The sequence below is a fragment of the Sitophilus oryzae genome, unplaced genomic scaffold (assembly GCF_002938485.1).
Source record: "Sitophilus oryzae breed Bouriz unplaced genomic scaffold, Soryzae_2.0 scaffold_684_pilon_pilon, whole genome shotgun sequence".
NCBI classification, from domain to species: domain Eukaryota; kingdom Metazoa; phylum Arthropoda; class Insecta; order Coleoptera; family Curculionidae; genus Sitophilus; species Sitophilus oryzae.
Window position 1 is genome coordinate 2,191,189 of NW_022147289.1, and position 27,702 is coordinate 2,218,890.

Below are 27,702 nucleotides of genomic sequence, written 5' to 3' on the forward strand. Positions count from 1 at the left end.
CGACGTTTTATAATATCTACAGAGAAAAAACTTCTATTTCAGGATCGTATTTGTCTGGCTAAAATAGGAAAAAATATCGTGGCGCACAAAAAATGCAATTTTCCAGCAGGAAATTAGCTGGTTTCCTCCAAGAAACTCCAAGAAATTGGAAGACGCCTCTTTAAGACGTTCATTTCCGCTCAGCAAAGATCGTTTTGGTCACGGCCAAATAATTTTCAGATTGCGCTGGTTTACGTCTTCTTAACGTAAATGAACCAATATATCAAATATCCTTCATCATCATAAGATATATACTACGATATACTCAATATTTATTGTAATTAAAATAAAGGTTAATATCGAAATTAATAAAAATAATAATTTATTGTCTATTAACCTGCAAAGGAGCTTGGAACATCCCAAGGGGTCTCACTTGGGTAAAAAATGTACAGGGTGTAATTTTTATCAAAAACATGATGGTGAAAACTGCACAAATCGCACGTGGGTGAATTTTTACAAACTCTATATCTCGAAGAAGAATCGAGCAAAATATGGAGTGTGTTATATTTTTGGAAAGGTAATTTAAATTTAAATTCTTTTCAATGAATTAAAAATATACAAGGTCTCCCATATAAAAAATTCAATTTTTCTGTTGATAACTCTTAAATTATTAATTTGAAAAAAATTATACTTAAACCATTAAATTTTACGTAAAAAGGTGCTTTGGAAATGTTTTCATAAAAATACAAAATTTTCTATAGCATAAAAGTTACAGCGATTTGTTAAAAATGCACATTTTTGAAAAACACTCCGTAACTCCGTAATAGATATCGATTTGCGGTTTTCACCATTATGTTTTTGATAAAAATTGAGCTCCAGACACCGATATTAGTTTTCGTCGATCTCCTATAGAAAAGGGTGTTTTCTTTTAAAAGCGTCCATTTGATCCACCCTGTACATGTACTGCCAAAATATAATTTTACTGCCAAGAGACTGCCAATGACTTCGAAGAAGACTGCCTATGTCTACCATATAATTATAGTCGACTACCATAAGACTGATGCCAATAAATGCCAGCGACTGCCAAGAAAATGTACCGGGTGGCCAACTAAAAATGGACGTCGGCTGTATCTCAGAAACTACTTATCGTATATCTTTGGGAAAAAATTGTAATAAGTATTTTGTGATGGCCAATCAGAAACTAGAGTTTTTTCTCAAAAATATGCAGGTGAAGAGGTATTTTAAATATTACTATTGTAATCATTGTGAAAATTAGTCAGTATCAGACAGCCAATTTTGCGTGTTTTAGACAAGATGACAACCATATACTGTGCCTTTTCCCCGTCACATGCGAGTAGTCAGAACACGAGTATCGATAGTTTTTAAAAACGGAGCTGTAACGGTCCAGAATCTGATTTTCTGCGATACATGATTTGTCTCATTTTTTTTTGTTTTGTTTTTAGTAATATACAGGGTGTGTCAAAAAACATGTGCCATCTCTCGTTGGCAGATTCCTCACGTAAAAATAAGGCCTATTTTTCATATCAACATAGGTCCGATTCTGCTTTGTTTCGTAGCTACAGGGTGTTAAAGTCTAAATAATTTTATTATAATTTTCTTCCAAGTACTTTTGGTGAATGAAATTTTGGAGGTAAAAGTTACTATAAGTGTTACATATTTTAATGCTAAAAAAGTGTAAATAAATTCATCAGGGACGTGCAAATGGGTTATCACAGGAATATTTAAAAAAACATGTGGCGCCACTGACTTTTTTCTTTTGATATCAATAATGTGTAGGCCGTTTAATGCCAATTAAAAGTTATCTCTTGATATTTTGTCCAATTCGGCCTCCTTGACGAGATAAATACAATTTTATTAATAATTACAATTAATAAAATTAAAATAAAAATAAAATTAATAAATTTTATATTTTACCTAATTTATTGTTAAATGTTATTACTGTTAGTTATTATTACTATTAGTCCAATATACAGCAATTTCAAATTAAAAAATAATAGTACCCATTTAAGATAATTACAAAAACATAATTTTAAAAAGTTTTAACAGCCTCTAACTCTAAAACTATGCATTTCCATACCCATGATTATAGGAACGTTTTTTAAAAATTTTGGATGAGGAATCAATGAGTACTTATTTAAAACTTTTGCAAGTTAAAGATATTAAATTTTTTTAAAGTTACTATTAGACTTGGATCAAGGCAAATTAATAAAATTGCGTTTCTCTCATCAAGGAGGTAGATATCGACAAAATATCAAGATTCGAGTGAATATCATTAAACTGCTTACACTATTTTGTAACATGAGAAAAAAAGTCAGTGGCGTACATGCTTTTATTAGAAAAATATTCCAGTGATAACCCATATGCACGTCCCTGGTGAATATGTCGGCACTTTTTTAGCTTTAAAATATGTCGCATTTATAGTTACTTTTACTATCAAAATTTCATTCGAAATGCTAAAAGTACTTAGAAGAAAATTAAAATAAATCAAAAAAAATATTAAGATTTTCACACCCTGTAGCTACGAATCAAAGCAGAATCGGACCTATATTGATATGAAAAATTAATCTTATTTTTACGGGGTTAATCTCCCGACGAGATATGGCACAAAAACATGTGCCATATCTCGTATGTATATGGCACATGTTTTTTGAAACACCCTGTAAAACTTCAGTTACAATTTTCGGTAATTTTTTCATTTACTGTGCTTGTTATTTTTTTTAATGTTGAACAATAATACTTACTCATTGCATCTTGCCGCATTCCTGCCACCGATGACATATTTGTGCTATGTGTCATTGAAAACGACTGAGCCATTCCAGGGTAGGAACTAGTTGTCATCTGAAAGAAATAAAATTATTAAAATAATGCACTTTTAATTGATCTTTTAAAAAAATACTGTGTGTTCTTGTAGAAGTTATACATTTATACATTTTAGGTATATAGTTTTTCTTTATACTTTTTGTTACTTTTTTGCTTTAGAAAACGGGGGAAGATCGAATAAAAATGGCGTCAACGATGGCTATGAAATGAAGATCGCTGTCATTTTATATGTAAAATTATATGGGAAATGTCATCGATCGTCATTTCCAAGCCAACTGGACGCCGTTTTTTTTTTCGATCATACGGTATAACCCCTGACACATTAAGCATATTTTGTTGATTAGGCATATTTTTTTATGAATAAAACTGACAAGCTGGTTTGTGTTTAGATTCTAAGCAGTAGCATTTTACAATAAATAACTTTTATCCGCAATAATGGAAGCTTAAAGGAAGTTTTGAACACCCATATGAAGCGTTTAGAGTTATATGTTTTCCACTATACACTTATAATAATTAATTTACTGTTGTTTCCTAAAATATTTTGATTAAAAGAAAATATGTAAAACTGGGCAACGCGGTGCCGGTCAAGTTTAATCACGTGACTAAAAGTATATGACAATATATTGTAAACGCAAAACTTTTTCCGATGCACGTCATCAGTCATATCGACATTGACACAAGTTTATAAACCTGACTAAATGAAATTTTGGCAAAAATGTTTAAATTCGTTGTATAATTTAAGATACCCAGCAGCTCTTCATTTAATTTATTGAGCAAATGATTGTAACAGATATTTTATTTGGATTAAAGCTGCAAAAATTAGTTTAAACCAAATTTTATTATCGCTATGTTGGTCACATTTCGCCGTTTTCAGCAAGGTTGTCGCTTATTATTTGACAATTATCTAATGTCAGTCATTATTTTGTATAATATCGTGTTGTTGTTGAATCTTTGTGAGTAATTCTCGTTTTCTTGCCTATTTTCATAGTCTTTTTTTAAAAATTGTACTTTTAAGCACAAACTAAATTTTCGAGTTATTGTATTGCATTTCTTGAAATTGTGTGTTGAAAATATGCCGAAGCATTTAAACAGTCGAAGCAAAGAGCTTGTAGCTTCCCTGATAAACTATTATGAACGAGAACAACGTGACAATAAAGGTCCTTTTACCCTTGACTGCAGTTAGAGAAGTAAGTTTGAATGATAAGCACATTACAACACTTTCAACAAGTTATTTCTACGTTAGTTATTATTAAATTCTGTGAATATAAGCTTGTGCATTAATATCACCCTCTTACTTGTTTTACAACTTATGACGTTGTAAGATGTACAGGGTGGGTCAAATTCGACGCTTTTAAATGGAAACACCCTTTTCTACAGGAGATAGACAAAAACTAATATCGGTGTCTGGAGCTCAATTTTTGTCAAAAACATGATGGTGAAAACCGCATATCGATATCTGTTACCGTTTCGGAGTTTTTCAAAAATATGCATTTTTAATAAATCGCTGTAACTTTTTGCTATGGAAAATTTTCTATTTTTATGAAAACATTTTCAAAGTACCTTTTTACGTAGAATTTAATGGTTTTAGTATAATTTTTTTAAAATTAATAATTTAAGAATTATCAACAGAAAATTTGATTTTTTATATGGGACACCCTGTATATTTTTAATATATTGAAAAGAATTTAAATTACCTTTCCAAAAATATAACACACCCCATATAAAAATGCGCCCGCTTTAAATAAGTAGGCTTTGAACGGTACCGGCTGTAATGCAAAACAAATTCTAGCTGTGAGCATCAATTAAAACGAAAATAATATTTGCTATGAGAGATGCAGAATTTTATAACAATTTAAAATATATTTAACCAACATCAACACATTTAAACTATATCTAATAACAATAAAAATAAATAGCAAACCAAGACATGATATTTTGCTACAGGTGTTCGACATATCGACCGTCTTCTGTTATGGACAGACGGGGCAGTTTTTGAACATTTCTCGCGGAATTCATTAACACAGTAGGGGTGAAAGATACCCTCTCATAACTGCTAAGTATTTCTAATTCTTGTCTAGATTATACGGAAGAATAAGGAACATTTATTCTTCCGCAAATATATCCATAGGATTAGATCCATGGGCACTAAGTCAGGCGGCCTCGACGGCCAACATCTTGATTGGATCTTGGTTAGCTCTTCAATTATTCTTGAAATTGGCTGCAAAAATTTGCTGATCTTCAGCGTTCAGAGGCGGTGCGTCGTCTTGCTGGAAAAATATGTTTTCGAGTTCCATTAAGGGCATATCATCAATAAGGGGTCCAAAGCCTAATAGTTAAAAGTGGCGAACTTTTAAAAATTCTATATTTCGAAGGGGATTATAACAAAATATCAAGTGTGCTATATTTTTGGAAAGGTAATTTTAAATTCTTTTCAGTTCATTAAAAACATAGAGGGTGTCCCAATTTAAAATAGGTGTCCCTATTTTAAAAAACACCCCGTAACACCGAAACGGTAACAGATATTGATGTGCGGTTTTCACCATCATGTTTTTGATTAAAATTGAGCTCCAGACACCAATATTCGTTTTCGTCTATCTCCTATAGAAAAGGGTGTTTCCATTTAAAAGCGTTGAATTTGACCCACCCTGTACATCAATAAATAAATAAATAACCCATAACGCTTAGAATAATATTGTTGCGGACCCGTGTGGACTCGACCTAACCTAACTATATGTCCAGCCACTGTTCCGCCCTCAAATGGCCTTAACATCGCATTAAGGAATAGACACCGTAATGATTCATTCGAATGTTCGAGAAAAAACGAGTTCCACTGGAATGGAGTAGTACATATCAGAACATTCGAAACCTTCTCTATGCACCTAATGATTTATGGACTATTCGAGAAACTCTTTAGTTGTGGGTATAAAATCCGCCGGCTGGAGCCTCAGGAGGACAGACATAAATAGACGAGTACAGTTGACTTTCTAGATAAATAGTTATATATCGTTTGTAAATAGTTCTTTAGTCTTTTATCGTTATTGTTTTTGTTAATTAGTGTTAAATAAATTGTGACTTTCTATCCACACGGAGCCGACGAAAAACGTAACAATATTCATAATGGACCAGTTTCTACCAATCTGTAATATGTAAAATAAGCTATAAAAAAAGATAAATCAATAAACCTAAAGATCTTTAAAAATGATAAAATAAATATATTGTTTATCACTTTTAAATTAAGATTCATCTTATAAATCCATCACAATCTGGCAGCGCTGTCGCCATCGCTTGTCACTCAAAGTTGATCACGTGCATCGGAAATTGTTTTGCAATTACCATATTATGTAATATTTCAATTGTGATTTTCTTGGGTATAGTTTTTTTTTTATTAAAAATTAAATAATTTCTGAGTGTTTTTAAATCACTTATTTGCCGACGGCGACGCGACGTTTTGATTTTTTTATGCAAATCTTTCTCAAGGCATCACAGATATTGTTTCGGCCGTTGAATTCTTATATTAGTTAGGAATAGAATATAAGAATATACTGTATCAAGAATATCACCACAATTTCGCTGACCAAATCGGTCAACATTTCCGCTGGTGCATGATAATAAAAAAACGAAAGATCTACATAACTTTTTTAATAATTCTAGACATTAATAACTCTTATTTTTGGTAGGCAGAAAAACATAGAAATGCTCCCTGCCGAAGCCGACGACGCAGAACGATTAAAGCGGCAATCTTCATAATATGTGTAAATTGAAATTAAACGCGCGGAATTAAACGAAGCTGCAGGTAAACGCATTAGGGCGGATTAGGCGAGGTCAAGCAGGTTGCCTGGCAATTAGTTTAGCGCGACCGCGTTTCCGCCGCTCGGCTGCTGCCGACGCTGACGACGTCGGAGATGTCCGTCGCGACGCCGAGGAGGAGGCGTCGGCACGCCAAAGGTATGCAAATGGCCGGCGCGGTCGAGTTATCGGTTGGGCAGGGGGTTCGTTTTTCGAACGGAAGTCTAAGTGGCCGTGGAATAAATTGATGCTGATTTCTCGTTGCCTCTGTTCCAATGGATTATCTAATATACATATTCTTACAGCTGGTTTAGACTCTACTTATATACCCTCAGATGCAAAAAAAACGCAACGGATAAATTTTTGGTCAAATTTAAAGTGTTATATTTTTGTAATTTTTAGCCCTATTTTCATGATTTTTTTAGCAAGCTATATATACCTAATGATATGAACTTTAATTCGTAAACACAGTTTTTTATAATCTTTAATATTTGGCATATTATAAAGGGTTAATCGAGGGGTTGTTTTTTACCCTAATTTTAAAACACCCTGTGCGATAATTTCGCGTGTCAAATATTCTAAATTATAATTTTACGGTCAGAACCATACATGCTTTGGTTAATTTTTAACAGCGAAATGCACGGATCACGATCAATTTGCAATTTTTCAATTATCATTACTTCTTGTTGTAATTTTTTAATGCGACGGGCTGGTTTTGGTGGCTATTGTCGTAACGCCATAATACGCTGCATTGGATACTCTATACTAAATAAAAAAAACGTTAAAAACCAACGATACAGTTCGGGTTTTAATAAACATTAATAACGATAACAGAACTAGCGATATTAAAGAAAAAATCTGTAATACTCAAGTATACAAACAGAAAACAAAAATTGTAAAAAATACCCTAATACTTTGTATTCCATCCCTTAGCTGCTATAACTGCCTGTATACGTCCGTTCATACTGTCATTGGGGCTGCATATATCATATTGCTTTATGTTTTCCTATTCTTCTTTAAGGACCAAGTAAAGCTCAGTTAATGAAGCTGGTAACGTTTCGCGACCTCTAACCCTTTTACCAAGTATTTCCCAAATGTCGAACATGACGGGCAGTTCATAGTAGTGTATAGTTCACAATAATCACAAAGCCGCCTTGTCATATTGAAAAATAACTTCAAAAAGAAATGATAATTGAAAAGAATTGCAAATTGTTGGTGGCAAGTTCATTTCGCTCTTAAAAATTAACCAAAGTATGTATTGACATTATCCAAAAAACAAAATGCTCAGGAGACATGGTTCTGACCGTAAAATTATAATTTAGAAAAATTAACAGGCGAAATTATTGCACAGGGTATTTTAAAGTTAAGGTAAAAAAACAACCCCTCGATTAACCCTGTATAATATGCCAAATACTATACTAAGTTTATAAAAAAAACTGAGTATACGAATTAAAGTTGATATAATTATATACAACTTGCTGAAAAATTCATAAAAATATAGTTAAAAATAACAAAAATATAACACCAATTTGACCAAATTTTTCTCCGTTGTGTTTTTTTTTGCATCTGAGATCTGAGTGTACAAGCGGTACAGATTCCACGTGAACTTGACGAGTATAGTACCGCAAAATACACTCCGCTAGAGGTGGAAATTCTAGTTCCTTGGGAGGGAGGGAGTTCTAGATGTATTTCTAACATTTAATTTTTTGAATTATCTTATTATCTCTATTCTTCTATGAGCTACACATTTTTAAATAAAGTACTGATATGTTTACAATCTTGAATTTGTTGGAGCTCTCAACCGTTATATTGAGAATGTCCTCCAAGAACTCACCGTTATATTTGCTCCTCTCATTGTAAATCAGTTCATACTGATGCATGATAATGCAGGCCTCACGTTGCGCGGGGTAACGAGTTAGGAGAACGAGTAGTTAACGAGTACCTGGATGAGGTTGGACTACGAAGATGCAATGGACTTCTTGTAGTCCCGACCTCAATACAATCGAACATTTGTGCGATGAACTTAAAAGAGCTGTTCGTTGTCGTCCTATTTCATCACAAACTTTACAACAGCTATGATAACAGCATTAACTGATATTTAGTAGCTCTTGTAAAGAGTTTCCTTGATCTCTAGCTGATAGCTTATTCATTCGATACGACCACAGATTAGGTATCCTATAAGTATACAGATAAAAATGTTGTCTCTAATTCGAGGGACAAAAATTGTTTTTTCTTGTGCGCAAAAATAAACTCCCGTTTAAACAGCGTAATGACTGGGCCGGTCACAAGGCCGGTCAGGCGCTGTGCACAATTTTAGAGGCCATAAGTGGGTGTGCGTGTGCGCAAACTAGTAACCTAACTAGTGCGCGACTCCAACAATTGGAACCAGGAAAAACAATGCTTTTGACGATAAGTTTATAATCTGTATAATCTGTAACTGTCTGATATGACGAAGACCTCGAGCTGTTATTGCTGCGAGAGGTGGACATATACGACAAATTTTTATAAAATTATTGTTTTTGTCAATAAAAAATCTCTGAAATCAATACTTTACTTAAAAATGGGTAGCTCATAAAAAAGTAGAGATAATGAAATAATTCAAAAAATGAAATGTTAGGAATTCAACTTCGATTAAAGGAAAGTGTTTTTTATATCAAAAATTCCCGTCTCATTTTTTCCACAAGGTGTCTTGAATGTATTGCAAAATACAACGTTTTGATTTACCCCGGTATACACCGACCTAACCGAAGAATATAAGCCATTACATAATCATAAAAATCGGATTACAAAATAAAAAGTTATGAAACATCAAACTTTTTTTAGAGACCCCTTTTTGTTAGTTTAATGACTAAAAAATAAAATCTGATTTTAGAGACAGTGACCACAACTGAGAGAACCCATTAATTGGACATCAAAGCGCCTCAAAGAACTTACACGATCCTCATGTGCTCTGTATACTATGTATGACAGAAACAGAAAAAGTGTTTGAGTAAAACAGGAAAAGATAAAAAAATATGCAAAATATAGTGTGTAGTTATTTTACCAATGGATCAAGTTCCAAGCTTATTTTTATTTATTAAAACGTTTAAAATAAAAATATTAAAAACACTAATTGATTAAATGTACTGAATTTTACTAACGAAACATTTGTGTATCGACCGTTTCTATGAATAAAAGAAAAAATTCAAACAATAGCAAAAACGAAAGTATTTGTTTAAAATGAATACCCAAATGTATAAATAAGTCGCTATCCTAACTTTTACTTTCAAATATCTTAAAATGTGTTTTGTGTTTGCTTAATCGTAGTTTATTATATTAATATATTACTTCTTCAGGCTTCTGTTCTTTACTTGCTGAATTTTCTGCATTAGAGTAAAGTTATTTTCTCTTTTTATATCCCTTACCTGTGGATATCTATTGATCGCAGTTGGATGTGGATACGGTTGATATCCCCTAGCAGCACCTGGATAGATATTCCTCATCATAGCACCATTACATCCAGGAAGAACACTTGGTGCAAGGGCTTTTTGCAGCTGTTTCTCCTGCTTACGATATTTGGCTCTGCGATTTTGAAACCAAACCTGTAATAAGAAAAAAATAAAATTTTAATTCTTCCAACAAATTTTTATTCAGACAATATTACTCGTTGATCACATAGATATTTGCTACAACACAAAGAAGTGCAGTGTTTTACTATTTATGTAAGCTTTATTTTTTTAAGTCACTGTTTTATTTTCTGGGAGATTTGGCTTATATCCTGGACTATTGTATTTGATTCTGTATATCCATTAGCTCAAAAAGTAGTTGTTTTGAGATATTAACACCATAATCTAAGAGCATGTGAGACGCATTTTCTTATTTATAATATTAATTTGACGACATTTTGTATTAGAGTATACAGGGTGTTCCTTAATGACATGCTAATATTTAAGGAGGTGATTCTTGGACCAAGGAAGAAAAAAACTTCATATGAATATATGTCCTGATCTTCTTAAATTTTTAGATACAGGGTGGTAAAATTTTCTATTTTTTTTTCCAAATTATCTCTGACGGTATATTTGATATACGTCTCCCATGCATGTGTAAACATCTTAAATTTTTAGATACAGGGTGGTAAATTTTCTAATTTTTTTTTCAAAATATCTTTGATGGTATATTTGATATACGTCTTCCATGCATCAAAATGCTTATTTTGATATACAAAAAAATTGTTTCATTTCGTAATTTTCTTCCATCTGATGCAGAAATGATTTCCACACAACAGTCACCGCATCGTATTTTCAGCGATTTGACCCTGAAATAAACAGACTTTAATTTTTTAAGCAAAAGCTATGCGTCAGACCAAAAATATCAAGAGACAAAAAATGCTTAGAAAAGAATGGAGATTTTGAAAATATTTTTTTTATAAAGATATCTGTATTAAAAAAAGTTTTCTTTTAGAAAAATTTACCACCCTGTATCTCAGAAATTAAAATGTTTAGAACATACATTTATATGAAGTTTTTCTCTAATAAAATAGGTCCAAGAATCACGCCTTTAAATATTAGCATGTCATTCCGGAACACCCTGTATATGTAAATAAATCTGCTGTATGCACAAAAATACCACGGTTTGATAATATACTTGCCACATATTATATTTTAGAGCTTTCTTGCTTTTTATTTGTGTGTTTATTGCATTGTAATATTGTTTTCAAAGAACAACTGTTTTGAATCTTAATATCATAATGTTTCAGTTCAAGTTAGTAATTTTTTTATCGATAAAATTATTTTGAATGTAGATCTTTATACTAAGGGCTGGCAAAGGTTAATCTTGGGTCGAGATTTCCGTATGTAAGAAGAGTACAATGCGTTTATAATGTACTGAACAAAGAGAGAACAGTAAACACGTTGCCAAACGTACGAAATAAACCGAGAAACTGCGCATATTGCTAAGAGACGTGGAAGGGGATAATATAGATTTGTCGCAGTCCACCGGACGACCCAATCAGTACCTCTGTCAGTACTTACAGTTCTAGAGAGTAGATCATGCGTTCAGCTTCACGATTTAATTACGTCTGGCGATACTTCATTTGTTTATTTATTAACGAGTCCTTGTAATTTTTCCTATAGCATGAACATTTTTAAGTGCAAGTTAGAAACACTTGCATTTTTGGTAAAAATAAGTGGAATTGAGTTGGTGATCGACAGTGGTTGCGCTATTAGAACTCTGAATTCAAAATGAATGGATATCTCAAAATCTATTAAAAATAATTGATTGTAGTTTTTCAAAATCTTTCTTAACATTTCTGCTATATTTTCTTCGCAGACAGTATGTGAAAATCTTTATAAATAAAACAGTTACACGATTGCTGAAAATTTCTATGCACTAAAAGTAAATGGATAGGTTGTTTAAAATTTTTGGAAAATGGAAAAAACAACCTTATCAATTTTTTCTCATTTAAACATATTGTAATAGATCGGATTTTCAAAAAAAAAAAAAGTTTCAATATCTAAAGTTGTTCTTAAGTTATAGCGTGTTATGTGTTAAAAAGTTAAGTTTTTAAATTATCGCGATTACTGATGTTTTATCGTTATAAAAAAAATGAACATCCTAACCATATCCTTATAATTCCAGATGATGATTAATTTCAGATGCTGAGACATATCTAATGATTTTATCTAGTTAACTTTTTTCGTCGTTTAAAAATAAGCGGTTTGCGATCGTGATTTTACTTTACCTGATAGGGGAAGGCGTACCGGCAACGCCGCAACAGTACACCGTCGCATTTCTCTCACTCCGACTTAATAAGATCCCTATGCGATTTACTTCCACACATGTAAGTACCGACCCAAGAGTAACAGTTGCCAGCACGGTACAATAAATTAATGTTATTATCATTGCCTGGAAACTTATATGGTGAAATTTTGATAAAATAATTTAGTACTCACTAAAAACACGGTACGTCGCTAGTGGTAGGAAAAATAATTTTTAGAGGTTACTAGTTTATTTGGTTGCCTGTGATATGCATATACAGGGTGTTTCCTAATTAATCTAAAAAATAAAAAATCGTTAGAAAACGGCTTAAGGCGGGCTCTTAATAAGTATATTTATTTTTTTCTCGGCAACCGTTTGATGAACAAGAAAAACTCAAAAGATCAATTTTGTTGTAAAGGATGGCCAGTCAAAGAAAAAATATATTTTCTTTAACAAAGCAGTAGTGTACCATTTATGTTAAGCAAAATATCGATTTTTTTTAAATTTTTAACACCCTGTAGATCAGAAAGGAAGTACTTTAGACCCAATGGTTATATAAAAATTGTTTTAAGAAGACATGAGGAATTACATCACAATTTTTTAGACTAATTAGAAAAAACCCTGTATATTGTCAACTTGACAATGATTGTTGATACATCAAAAAATACCTTTTCTGTGAAAAAAGCCCGATTTTCGCGGGAAAATTGTTGGTTTTTATTGAATTTGGGCCTGCGTCTGCAAATACCGGTATGTTTTTTAATATTCTATCTATCTAAATTTTAAATATCATAGTCAGAAATAGTTTTATTATTTATTAACTGTAAAAATGGTATACTTATAAGTTTTGTCAAATATTGTGATTTACTTTCTACCTTGTAATCAAAATTTATATTTAATAAACTGTAAAATATATATATTCTCTTATGTTTTATTAAAGTTACTCTGATATACTAATATATCAGTGTAACTGTAAAACTAAATCCTTTGAAATCAAATATAAACATAAAAAATATTTACAGTAGAAAAGGCGAAGGCGCTGGGTTAAACGTAGTCTCTACTAAGAACACGGAGGGGCGCTTTGACCCAAAATTTTACTATTAAGTTTCATATCTATCTTAATAGAAGATTATTTTCTTTTATCTATGGTTATTATGGAGATATCGGTCTGTGTATATTAGGTATAATCATATTTTATAAATTCAGTAGTAGGAGAGAGTACAAAAGTATAAATATCTAAAAAAGTAAAAAAAATGCCGAGCGTGCCATTTAAAAATCTAAAGTTGTAGTCATTTTTGGTGAAACAGGAAGTGACCACAAATAAATGAATCCGTCAATCAATCTTAAAATATAGGAAAAAAAATATATTACCTGGAACACATTTTCCTTAAGGGAATAAAATGCCCACTGGGTATTATCATTATATTTAATTATTAGAGTTTACTAAAATATCAATGCTGTTTTTTGACATTTTTAATACCGTATGATCGAATAAAAACGGCGTCAGCGATGGCTATGAAATGAATATCGATGAAACTTCCCATATAAATTTACATAACATAACATAAAATAACAGCGATCTTCACTTCATTGCCATCGCTGACGCCGTTTTTATTCAATCATACGGTCATTTAATTTGTTATTATGGTATTGCCTGAGGACCCACATTTTATTTTAGGTCTTTATTTAAATAAATATGACATGAACGTTGATAAAATTTATTTAAAATAGCAAGTATTTTTATTATTCCTATCATAATTTTTTAGTACATGATTCACATTTTTTTAAATTTAGATTTACAATGATATTGCGTAAGTAGGTAAATATATTTTATCTACAACCGTTTAGTTATAACGTTTTTACATCACTATTTTTTAAGTATTTCAGTTACGTTATGAGATTCATAACACAACTCGTGGTGTTATGAATCTATAACACAACTAGTTGCTATAATAATAAAAAACAACTACGAACATCTAAATATATTAACTTTTCCGGCAATAATGATTCCGCGGCACGTACTGCGGCAAGTTCTACATCTGAAGGGAGACTTTCGCAATCGCTCATCGTAATTTTTAAAATGATTTTTCTGAGCAAAAAGTTATGCAAAAAGTGCTCGCGTTTACTTGACAGGGCAAACTGACTTTTCAGCATAAATGTGACAAATGTCATAGTTAAAGGTGTTAAAGGTGGGCGACTAATAAACGAAAATTAAAACAGTATTTTCTTATTTATCGGTTGTAGATAAAACGTTGTACATGACACGTGCGTTTAAACATGATTACAACACTCGTGTGATTAGAACGACTCGCTCTACGACCTCGTCGTTCTAATCGTTCACACTCGTTGTTGTAATCATGTTCATGAACACACTTGTACTGTAAATAACTATTATAAAATTTAGTCTTAACGACTACAACAAAAAAAATCCAAAAACAAATTAGCCTCAGGTCAGTTTGTTCGACCCCATAGAGATTCGTGCAGGTCCAACAAACGAACGAACCAAAAAGACCCAAAAAAAAACGAGAAAGTACAAAAACCCGAAACAGACAAAAGACAAAGACGAGTAGTTTAGGCACGTTTTCTTCCGACGAACTGCTTCTCTCGCAGCCTTACGGGGTGGGTGGAGGCGACACGGCCACCCCAAAGGAGGGAGGCAACGCAGGGAGGGACCCTCGATTCCATCAAATGGATCCGTAACGAAGTTAGCCGTCCCTCCCAGGGATGAGCCGGGTTTTACTGGGGGGAGATTGGGGGAGAAAAAGAAGGACTAACCCCGTCGCCGAAGGGTGGACTGAGAGGAAGTGGCGCGTCTTAAAATATCCGTGGAATATTATTAGGGCGCGTATTATAGTGAAGACTGTTGAGGGGGGGATGAAGTTTGAAGGAACGATGAAGTTCGTTGCGAAGGGGGTTCGTTGCGATTGAAAACGTCCACTCGGTTGCAATTGCAATTGGGAAACGTAATAGGCTAGAAGAGTTTGTGTCAAGAGTTCTTATTTAAGGGTGGAAAAAAGCTTATAAGTTGAACTTAAATATCTTCTAGCTTTTTCCCCCGACTACGTTCGCGTTACATCTCGAATCGTTCATGAATTGATTTAAATAATTGTTTACTTCTTTATAGATACCTAGTCTATCTATCTCTATTTTTATCTAAGATAGAGCTAGTGAGCTTTACAAATTCAGTATTTAAACTATGTTTTTTAAGAGTTTTAGAGCTACTCGTATTTCATATTAAAGTTAGCAATTGTCGATTTTCTGGGTATTATACAGAGCAAATCTTGAATAAGTGCAAATATTTTCAGGGCTGGTAGATCTCGATAAAAGAAACATATTTTCTCTTTGCCGTTTTTCAAATCAACTCCAAAATAACCGAGTTATTTAGTTTAAAAATTTAAAAAAAAAAAATTTTTTTGCTTAAATTTTAAGAACCACTGGAGTTTTTGTGGGTTTTCTGTCTGATAAATTTGATCTACTACCTATGTTGCCATATTATCAAGAAATTATGGTTTTTAACTAAAAAAAAATTATTAAAAAAAAATTTCGCGAAAAAACTCATAATCGTGTTTCTGGGGTTAAAAATAATTGCAGTTATTTAAGACTCGCCCTGTATATCCTTTCAAAAAATCGATTTTGTTATTTTTGAATTATTACACATTTTTTACTTAAAATTTGTAAAAAGCCGTCCAATATGCCAATTTCAAAAGCATTTTAGAGCATTTTTATTCTCTTTAAATATTATTATGTATTTATTTTTTTATTCCCTGTATACTTTATGATACACTGTATACCAAAAATAAAAATTTTAATTAAACCCGTCTGAAATAAATAACCTTAATTATTATTCTAGCAGTTATCGAAATCAAAGTATTTCAATTTTGGCCACAAAATTATTTTAAAATCTTGCTTTTTAACACTTTTTTTCAAAGTTTTTAACTATTCCATTGACTGAAACTAATTATGTATGGTGGGAGAGAGGGTGGATGGCACTCTTCCGTGAAGGTTTTTTTACTTTAAAATTATGTATAGGGTGTTTTAAAACTCGAACCAAAGACGAAATTTTGCAAAATCTGAAAAAAGAAAATCTCTCGAAAATAATAAATAGTGAAATGACTATTTACCCTACTCATGGTCCCATATAAACTGTATTACTAAAATAAATAGCTCTGACGTATAAAGTTTTCAATTGAAGAAGAAATATTTTCTTTAAGTCAGCCTTCTAGGAATGAAAATAACGTATAAAGAGAGTATTACTGCTCTGGAAAAATCAAAAAGATCAGGGGACTGAAAACTTCAAATATTCACAATTATTTAATATTCAAATCAAATAGTTCATATTATTGATGTTACTAAATAAACTTTCTAGATGGTATAGTAATGCATTTTCGTACAGCAAACTTCCATTCCCTATTCTATTCCCTAAGAGTATGAATTTCATAAATCGGCTATGTCCAAATAATTAACTCATGTCTTTTAAATGATCTTTTGTGCAAATTTTTATGTGCATAATCCAGAGGTCACGAAGGTTTATATAAATTTTTACTAACTTTACCTATTTGGTTGATGAATTTCAAAAATCTCTTCTATTTTTTTATTTAGCATTTTGTTCTTCTAGACCAGATAACTACTAGAATTATAAATAGCTAATATTATATAGCAAAGATAATTTAAAGTGGTCAGGAAGGAATGCAATAATGCAATAAAAAACAATATTTTTATTAAAAAAACAGTGTGACAGTGTGTGCACCATGTGCGCATATTTGAAATGAACCTCCTTACTAACAGATATTAACTTGAAAGGTTTGAAAGACATGTTTGAAAAAGTGACAATAATGCTTTTTAAATATTATTTTAGCCTGCAAATTTTGTGGTATACCACCCAAAATATACACTTTTATGAAAATGCCTATAATGTTAACGCTAACATTACGCACCATTGCATTCATCATTTAAGAAGAATCTGAGAATCATATACTAACAAATTACGACATTGAATTAATAAAAAGTGACTCTTTGAGATTTCTCAAGGAGTATCAAGCCATTATTATTTTTTCGTTATTTACCGTGTGATTTTAACGCCTTTTTTAGGTAAATTTCAGAACGCAATCGACCTTACTGAATAAAATAGTGGGTTTATATGACAAAATTTTTGAGCGCCTCTGAAAATATTTCAAATTATTATATTATTGCAATAGTAATTAAAAAATAATAATAATTTGCTTCAAACTGGGGTTAAACTTTAAAATATTAGTCCACCGTCAGAAATAACAAAATAACTAAGAAAAAAAGCTTTAATCTAAGTATATTTAGCTTGAAAACGCATAATGCTTAAGCCATTTGGCTGTTCGTCTTAAAAAAATATGGCCGTTTAATCCGAAAAATACTTTATAGTTCCATATGCTTCCACAAAGTACCGGGAACAATAATATATTAAGCCAACCCTACCCGTTTGGACCTTTAAAATCTTCGAATGGATAAAGTAACAATTGTAGCTACCCCAAGGTGATTTTATAAAACAATAACTTTATTGGAACTACTTGGTCAACGATTCTTTGGAACCATAAAGAGATTTTTCCAAGAAAGTTCCCTGCGCCACCACATTGCCACTTAATTGGAGCGTTGCTACACCGATCGCGGTGGTGGCTACTATACATTCCATTGGTGCCACTATAACGTTCCGCCTTGTCCTTTGAAGTTATTTTTTACTGATTGTGCATTTCTATTATTAGGGTTTCTATATTATTCAGATGAGGCATAGAGTATTTTTACGCCCACTCTTTTAGCTCTAAGGTTTTATATTGTTGGTTCTCAAATTAGTTCTCCTCTGAGATTCAGTTTCAGATGAACTAACACTACACTCATCTACAGAAACAACTTCAAAAATGTCTTAGTCACTACCTGATTTGTGATGTTCATCAGTAGGAGGATTATAGAAAGATGTAGTTTTTGTTTTTGATGTTTAGGCATCGGCTCGTAGTGATTCTTTTTGTTTAATTCTTCGGTAGAAAGTACTAGAACATCTAATTTTTTTTTCACCTTAGGGATTTTACAAAATTTTAATGAAGCTTAAAAGCAAGTGAAAGAAAACACTAAAACAGAGCAGCACACGATGCAATCTGAGACAATTACACATTTATTAGGGTATATTAAGTTACGGTCACTATAAAGTAGCCGTTTTTGACCCCCGTGACTTTTTAGTGGCAATGGATGAGCGACGGCTACTTTATAGTGACCTAGGAAGGTAGCAGTAACCACTTTGCTACTTTCGATGCTACTATAAATCAAAAGAAACTAGGTGTCGTGGCCGCGACTACCCCGTAACTTAAATTGTTACTATAAAGTAACAAAAACTTAATGGAGGCATTATGGTAGCACTTATTGGGAACCCCTACTTTGAAAAGTTACTATAAAGTTTTTGGTCTTTTATGGTGTCATATTCGAAGATTCGGGTAGTTCCAGCCACTTCTTTAAATTACATGTTTGCGACTTGCAATCGGGGTGTTTTTTCAAAAAAATGTGTCGTATCAAGAAAATTTTTTGATACGTTTTAATCCGGCCCTGATTCGGCACCCATAATGGTGTTTTCAAGGTCAAATTTTATAGAAATTTAAAACAATGGGATCTGGGCAGAGTTAGCCTGCCGTGTGATTTATATGCCGTGGTTTTAGTATCAGCAGTGGCGTCACTATCTCCCTTTGTCTCAACCGGTTTTATACAAAACCGAGATGAAAGCAGCCTTGCATTGGCGGCGCTACAAAGTAGAAACAGCACAGCAAAGCGCACAATTACAGAGAGACACAGAGAACATCAGCCCGCTTGGGCTAAATCTCTGATTGAATTAGGGCCTCCACGGAGCAGCGGCGGTACGCTGGCGGGGGTGGCTTTGGCAGCGGGCGGTATGAAGGGGGAGATGTATGGGGGACCCCCTCGAGACAGGCCGTGGAGCGGCGAGGCCCGATGCCGATGTGCGTGTATGATTCACGCATTAGAGACAGAACAGAATTGAGATATTTTGGATTGATGGCTAACAAGTTATCCTTTACAGTTGAGGGTTGGAACCTTTGGTGTTACACAGCAAAATAAAAACACTAAATCACCACAATACACCAAAACACTTTTACTTTTACACTGGACGCGCGTTTCACTAACCATGTTAGCATCATCAGCAGATGATTATAAACTAAAGTACAATCTACAAGTTGAGCGTTTATATACTCGCCCAGTGGGCACCGAGTAGACGTGGCAAAATCTAGTAAACCGCGTCAGAGCCCACTGAGCGTAACAGTTAGATTTCCGCCACTAGAGTAGTAGGAACAAAGAACTTGAAGGAATTAGACCGTTGTCTTTGTTCATACTATCTTTACATTTATTAATTCTGATGCTTTCATATGCATCTAATTGCCTGTAATTTGAGACTTGTTTAATTAATTTTAAATTATTAAGATCTATACAATGTTCTTTATCAACAATATGTTCGGCAACGCAAGATTTATCCGGTCTACCATATCTTATCTGAGCTAAATGTTCTTTAAATCTAGTTAATATTGATCTTCTAGTTTGCCCAACATATTTCTGATTACAATCTTTACAAGAAATTTGGTGAAAATGGTTATCAAGGGAGTTTTTATTTAAGGGAAAATTTACCTGATCATGAACCTTCTTTCGCAGTTAAAATAATATATTGAATTCATTAACAAAATTAAAGATATAACATTGCATGGAGGTGAAATTTTGGTCTCCTTTGATGTATCTTCGTTGTTCCCAAGTGTTCCAATTCCACATACTTTAGGCTTCTTGAAGGAATTACTGAACGCAAATGGTCTCGACAACAAAACTGTGACTGAATATATTGAGCTTACATCGTTATGTATGAAACAAAATTGTTTTCAATTTAATAACAACTTTTTTGAACAACGGGAAGGTACAGCAATGGGTAATCCATTGTCTCCATTTTTGGCTAATTTATTCATGAGCAGGTTTGAAGTGGAGGCTAAGAATCAGTTCGAGTATTTTCCAAGGTATGTGGATGATATTTTTGCTGTTTTTGACACACATTCAGACACCATAGATAATTTTATTTCTAAGTTAAATAATCGTTTTCCTTCCATTAAATTTACGCATGAAATTGAGAACAACGACAGATTACGTAAAAGTGACAGTGTAAAAGTAAAAGTGTTTTGGTGTATTGTGGTGATTTAGTGTTTTTATTTTGCAAGTTATCCTTTATGAAATGGAATTTCATTTTCATAAAATAGTTCAGGACACTTATTTTCAATAACATAGTGCTCGTGGAACAAAATCCCCTAAAGCAGAAGGTTGTGTGGCGTTAGCTATTGTGGTCCAGTTTAACATACTAGCAGTCAAACCTTTTTTTAGATTTTTGGAAACATTTTTTTTAGCTTTTTGCTAAATATCTCCGATAGATCAACTTTATTAATTGGCGGTTACCAAAATTATTTATTATAAAATTACTTACAAAACGGTGTATATTACTGCATGATTTGATTAAACCAGTGACCTCCGGTGAGGGCTTAAAAATTTAAATTTATTTGTTCAAATTTGTGGTTTATATAGAAAATAGTTTTCTATATACTTTTGTTGACATCGGGTCAATCAATAATTTTCCCAATCAGCTCGATATATTGATGATGTTGCTAAACTCTGTTTTTTTTTTCTTAGGTAAGATTTCGACAGACGATGACAGAAGAAAAGCAGATGACGTCCCATACCAATCTATTTATTTTACTAAAAAAAGTTTCTAATAATTTTTAAGTTATCTATGGATGGGTTTAAATATAAATCCGTCATACGTCGTGTCTTGTTGTTTTTAACCAGTTTTATTGGTTTATTTAAAAAATGACAGATCGTATTTCAATTTTATTGGTTTGACGGAACGATGAACGACAAACGGACGCCGATGCGTATGAACTCGCCTTTAGATTTTTGTCATTTTTGACGCTTGTCAAAGTCTTGCCAAATTATAGGTTATAATTTTGTGTCAACTTTTGTTAAATACCCTGCGTTTTGGAAGATGATGCATTTTGATTCGTATTATTACGTGTGTTTTGTGTCTTTTGAAGTCAAGTGGAGGAAAAATCGAGTGAAAATTAACTGTAGACCCAGAGCACAGTTTATGGTTAATACTCGCTGCCCAGGCAGAAAGTCTTATATGGTCTTATACACCAATGAAGTTGCCATCGATAAAGTTTGTATACCATTTCGTCGTAGATAAGTGCATCTCGTATATGGTAGAAGGATCAAACTAAACACATACTAAAAACTGGAGTAGCTGTAAAATATCGACATCACACGATAGGTAAATAATGGATTTTAGTACTGCAGAAAAATAATGTCAAAAGGTACTGGTTTAAAAAAATTAAGATTAAAGTTAGTTAATCAACCTTTAAGGTATAAAATTTGGTAGGTGTTATTATTAATAAAATAGTTTGCTTTATTTACCTATGTTGTTTTATTTATTCCTGTGGAATATTACAAATTTGTATTTGTACATAAGTTATATTGATAAATATAATCATAAATGCGGGTAGTTTCATAAAGCTTGAAAGTAAATAATAGTTCTTTTTTATATTTTTTTTGGTATGTAGTGTCTTGTTCTTGTTTGTTTTGTATTAACACATACCGTTTTTATTAAATAAAATAACTCGATTACATTTTTTCAGTTTTATACAGTTTTTTTCACAATATTTTGAAGTAATCACTTGTCATCTTGTCAATCAAATTTTAAATATATCCTGCTATGCGTTCCAGTTGTACCAGTTTATTTCTTTGTAAAATAAAATAAACTACTTTGAAATTAAAATGACAGACACATCTATCACTGTCAAGGCTCTTCTCGTTGGACAGACTATAGTATTACTCATCAAGCAATACTACTGTTATATTAATCAATTAAGGCCGTAAACAAACATAACATACAATTTTATATACTAATTCATTATATTAAATTTAAATAATAAATATATTGTAATTATATTTCTGCAAATTAAGTAAAAAGCTTTGTTCTTAAATATCTACTATACACATTATAAACGCATGTTCAAATATTAATTTTGTGGTATACAGGGTGGCGCACCTCATTCACCTCAGTTGATTATACAAAAACGGAAAGATATAGAAACAATTTTTTTATGGGTATATGTAGAGAGGCAATCTGCATAATTTAAAATTATTTTCAAACGTACAGGGTGTGTCAGAACTAAGATCCATACCGAAGTTGTATTTTTTCTTATGGAATACCTTGTATTTTATTTCATTTTTGGATTCTTGGGCATAAAATAAGGCATTTATTATAAGAGTTTAATATGCTTAAAAGCTTTGGTTTTTGAGATATTTAAATATGCATGCTACAATAAAAAAAATTGTCAACACCCTGTACATTACTTTTCAGAGTTAATTCTTATGCTGACTTTGAAGCCAGAGTAATAAACTTTACTAAAAAATTATATTGCTGGTGTCGCCATGGCAATTTGCTAGTAGTTTATGGATGTTATTTAAATTTATAACAGTTTACTTTTATTTAATTTACCGACAATAATTTAATAAATAAGTATTTATTATCAAGAAAAATAAAGAAGTAGTTCTTTGATTTATATTACGATGACTTGTAGATATATTATGTACTTTCTATAACAGAACCAATTAAGGCAAATTCATTTTCTTCACTTCCAACGACAGCTTTCTGCCTAATAGGTTTTTCATATACCACACTATCAGATCTGCGAAATAAGAAAAGTAGTTTTTCAAAGGAACGTTTGTCAAGAAATTTTTTTTTGGATATCTTTGAGCATAAATCCTTCAGCAATAATTGTCCTCACAAAATAAAACCACTAGTAACATATCCATTCCTTCCGTCAGCAGATACTGCTTCATTTTTCTTGGTAAAATAATAAATACTTACTTATTAACCTTATTGTAGGTAAATTAAATAAGAAGTTTTTATGTAAAATAAATATTTAAAATAGACCAGTAATTTTTGATACCCCTGTATACATTTAAGGAAGCAATCAATTTTTTTAGTAAAGTTTATTTCTCTGGCATGAAAGTCAGCACAAGAATTAATTCTAAAAAGTAATGTACAAGGTGTTGACAAACTGTTTTATTATAGCATGCATATTTAAATATCTTTAAATATGTCAAAAATCAAAGCTTTTAAACATATTAAACCCTTATATCCAAGAATCCAAAAATGCCCTTCGCCGAGGTCCTCCTTGACCTGCTTTGGACTGTTTTCCGCATAGTGTAGTAAGTGTATTACAATCAATGCAACACATCACGGCGTCGCGTCGTTTATGTCGCCTCCATCGTAAGATTGGTCGTACGCTAAGACAATATAATTTAATATTCAATATAATTTAATATAAAATTATATAGTATAGTATAGTATAGTATAGTATATATAGTATAATTTAATATTATGTTTTTTATTAAGTTAATATTATGTTTTTTTTTGTTAAAGATATCGTTTTTTTTGTTCTTCACCAATACGAAACAAACGACTCACCTGTATCCTGGCCTCGTTCAATTTCGTACTCCTGGCCAGCTCCTCCCGGCAATAGATGTCCGGATAGTGGCTTTTGGCGAAGGCCGCCTCCAGCTCAGCCAGCTGCTCCTGCGTGAACGTGGTCCGGTGGCGGCGACGCGCAGGCGTCGGACACGAAGCGGTGGTGGGGGTGTGGCCGGCGTGGGAAGGCCCGCCGCCCGGCGAGACAGCGCCACCTATCGAGGAGGCGCCGGTAGCGGATTGAGGCTCGGGTTTCAGTTTTTTGAAGGCGCCATCTGCAAGTGGACAGAATAAAATAGTTTGATATTGAAAGTGGGTGTGGGTAGTATCTATTTTTTTGTAAAGTAGATTTTATCATTAAAGGGGTCTAATGGGCCCTAATGCGGCGAATTATACAGTTTACACCGAAAAAATATAAGTAATTTTACAAAAAAAATATTGATACATTAGAGTATTTTTAATAAGAAACTTGTAAAAATAAGAAATATTTGAATAGTTTTACAAAAAATATATAACTTTGCAAAACAGTTTATTAATATTAAATGATTATTACTTAACGATATTATTTTCACAATGAGTTTTGTGAGTTTAAAAATTAAATTTAAATCAGAAATACAATCTGAGACACACCCTAAAATGCATATTTGACAAATAATGACGACGTAACGTTGAACGATCCCTAACAGATTAGTATTTAATTTTCTCTAAATGGGCTAGTGATGGGAATACCGGTTCCACATGAGTCGCGTTACAATAGCGACCGTTCCAGAAAAATACCGCGATTTTGTAACCGAGATTCCGACTTCCAAAGTGTCGCGGTCATCGCTAAAAATATATCTAACTTATATCTGCTACTCATTTTCCAAATATTGATTTTATAATTGTGTATAGTCAATCTATCTCATTTTTAGAAAAACGATGACATTCCTTGTTATTTTTCACGAATAATTTTCGTTTAAATAAAATCAACGGCTCATATTTATGTGTATTGCAATATAATATACTTAATGTTAAAACCAAGAACAAAGTCCAAACCACTGTCAAAAAAAATGTTTATTGGCCTACCCTAACCTTAAAAATAGATATAAATGCATAAAAGCAAATAAAATATTTTTATTGTATTTTATTTGCCTTTTGCGTTTCATCTTTCAAACAACGCTATTTTATACCATGCCTAGTACATACCAAAAATCGCTATTTTGAAAGTAACTTAGCGACGGGAGCGCCAACGCCAATAGTAACCGACTAAATCGCGACAGGCAAAACCGGAACCCTAGAAGCGCTCCAGCGACTGCTGGAACGAAGTACGTCACCGCCGAGGTCGAGCGTCGATAGCCAGTTACAGCGGGGAGGCAGGGACCTGTTACTTCTCTTCGTGACAGACGGAACTACGGCTCTAGGAGCGCGACGGCTGGAGCGAAGTTACGTCGCCGCCGAGGTCGAGCGTCGATAATCAGTTACAGCAGTTACCAGTTACTTCTGTTCGCGACAGGCGGAACTACGGCTCTAGGAGCGCGACACCTGGAGCGAACACGCGCGACGCTACGTACATACCAGTGTCAGTTACTACTGTTGGCGACTGACGAAATCGTGACGGCTGGAGCTAAACACGTCGATATGCGGTTACTACGGTTCAAGCTAACTTCAAGAGCGATAATAAATAATTTATAATTTTGTCGTCATTATGATCATCGTTCTTCAGTAACAGGTTCCTGATACGTTGTGAAGCGCGACGCGTTGCTAAAAAAAATCGCGTTACTCAAATACCGACACATCACTAAAATGAGCAACTTTACCTGTATATTCTAATCTACACTTCACCTCTGCTAAACTAATTCCACATCCAACTAATCCTTTAAGCCCCTATCCCCTCCCTTTCTCATCCCTTAATCCCAGCACTAAACCGCTATTCCCCCAGCCAAAGGCGTGACCCATATGGAACCGGGCCCTGCTCTAATCAAGTGTCGATTTACCAGAAATAGAGTGCGCTTAGCATTAGAGCATATGTATCGGGACAATGATTTCAATGCATTGTCTTGACCATGGTTAACACTCAATTTCACATATTGTACGTACATGCGAGGAGTTGGCTAAAAGTTGACATGTGTGTGTGCTGGTATATTTTGGGGGGTGAAGGTCTCTAAGGGTGTTCTAATTACAGAGTAATTACGCGGATTTATTTTGTTATCCGTAAAATAGGGCTTAACAATATCGGTAAAGGGAGATAAATGTTTTTCTGACGGTACTGTTAAAATTATTGTTTTAATGATAGAGTAGTGGGTGCAAGTCTGTAGAGGTACACATTTTTTTCATAATTTTTGAAGTGACACTTTTATACGCGCGTTGGGAATAAAACTTCAAGGCAATGACGGCCGTGACACAGAAGCGCGAGACGAAAAGTGGTAAGGGCAGGTCACACTGAAAAAATATAAGTAATTTTACAAAAAAAAAAATATTGATACATTAGAGTATTTTTAATAAGAAATTTGTAAAAATAAGATATATTTGAATGGTTTTACAAAAAAAAAAATGTAATTTTGCAAAACAGTTTATTAATAAAATGATTATTACTTAACGATATCATTTTTACAATGAGTTTTGTGAGTTTAAGAATTAAATTTAAATCAGAAATACAATCTTGTAGTAAAATAGCATATCTTTAGACATAAAAGCATATCTTTAGACATATTCACAAAACCTTGTGTGAATTTACCATAATATATTTAGTAAAAAATGATGCCACGTTATGTGATTTCTTGTAAAGCTGATGCATATTAAGTAATCGACGTAGTTACATAGTTAGAGGAAACCAAGATCGACGAAGAACATGTTAACACAGATTATACAGATTATAAACTTTGTTTTTTCTTTATTGTTTTTCGTGGTTCCAATTTTCGGAATCGGGCACAGTTAGGTTACTAGTTTGCGCACATAGCACGCCCACTTATAACCTCTAAAATTGTGCACAGCGCCTGACCGGTACAGTTATTAGAGAGATATCGGAAAACCGAATAGCGTCATGCAGTATTTACGCGTACCTTATCATGGTTACGATATGCGCGAGTCAATTTTTAACGCAACACCCGCTAATAACGTTACCGCCTGACGTAATTTGCGGATCAATTACACATTACACCAAGCGCTATTTCTAAATAACGTTTAAAAATTGCTTAAATAGGCATGTGCGAGTATTTGACAACCGGGGCCGGCCGGCGAGATCTTTTATTTTAGGTTATGTTTGAATTGTTTTGAATTATTACTTTAGTTTTAATAGGTAATTTGATATTTAAGTAGCTGGGATTAGATTTAATTAAATAAATATGGCCCAAAATATGGATTCCACCTCTTCCAATATTAAAGAACCTGTAAAGAGGCTTAGATTCTAAGAGAATTTGTTGCTTGTTGCCCTAAACCCACTGGCAGACGTTGAACAATAAAGCACTGGAAATAAGCACTTTAGCCCTTTAGTTTTAAAATACCTAGTAAACAAAACAATTTCAAAGTTTTGAATTCAAAGTTAGGATAAGTTTAAATAGCGGACGCGACGCGAACAGAATTCTTTCCGATCCGATAACTATAAATTACTATAAATGAAGAGAGTTAATACCGCCTCACGTCAAGGAAATAACACCTGGCTTTATTAACGTCCATGCACGCTATTCGGTTTAGCGATATCTCTCTATTACGCTGTTTATTGTTATTTTACGCGAGTTTATTTTTGGGCACAGAAAATTTTACTCGTTTGCACATCGTCATAAAAAAACAATTTTCGTACCACGAATTAGGAACAAGATTTTTATCTGTATACTTATAGGATACCTAATCTGTGATGTTAATATAAG

At 32.9% G+C, this 27,702-nt stretch overlaps 1 protein-coding gene across 1 annotated transcript in view; it reads right to left on the reverse strand.

The window, feature by feature from the left end:
* LOC115888176 (homeobox protein prophet of Pit-1) overlaps positions 1–27,702 on the reverse strand; it is a 48,071-nt gene that overhangs the window by 1,308 nt on the left and 19,061 nt on the right. Inside the window, exons 4-6 of the mRNA XM_030907792.1 lie at positions 23,861–24,135; positions 10,011–10,187; positions 2,742–2,838 (exon numbers count right to left, since the gene is read on the reverse strand). Of these exons, the coding sequence (XP_030763652.1) occupies positions 2,742–2,838; positions 10,011–10,187; positions 23,861–24,135 (549 nt within the window). The remainder of the gene's footprint in view (positions 1–2,741; positions 2,839–10,010; positions 10,188–23,860; positions 24,136–27,702) is intronic.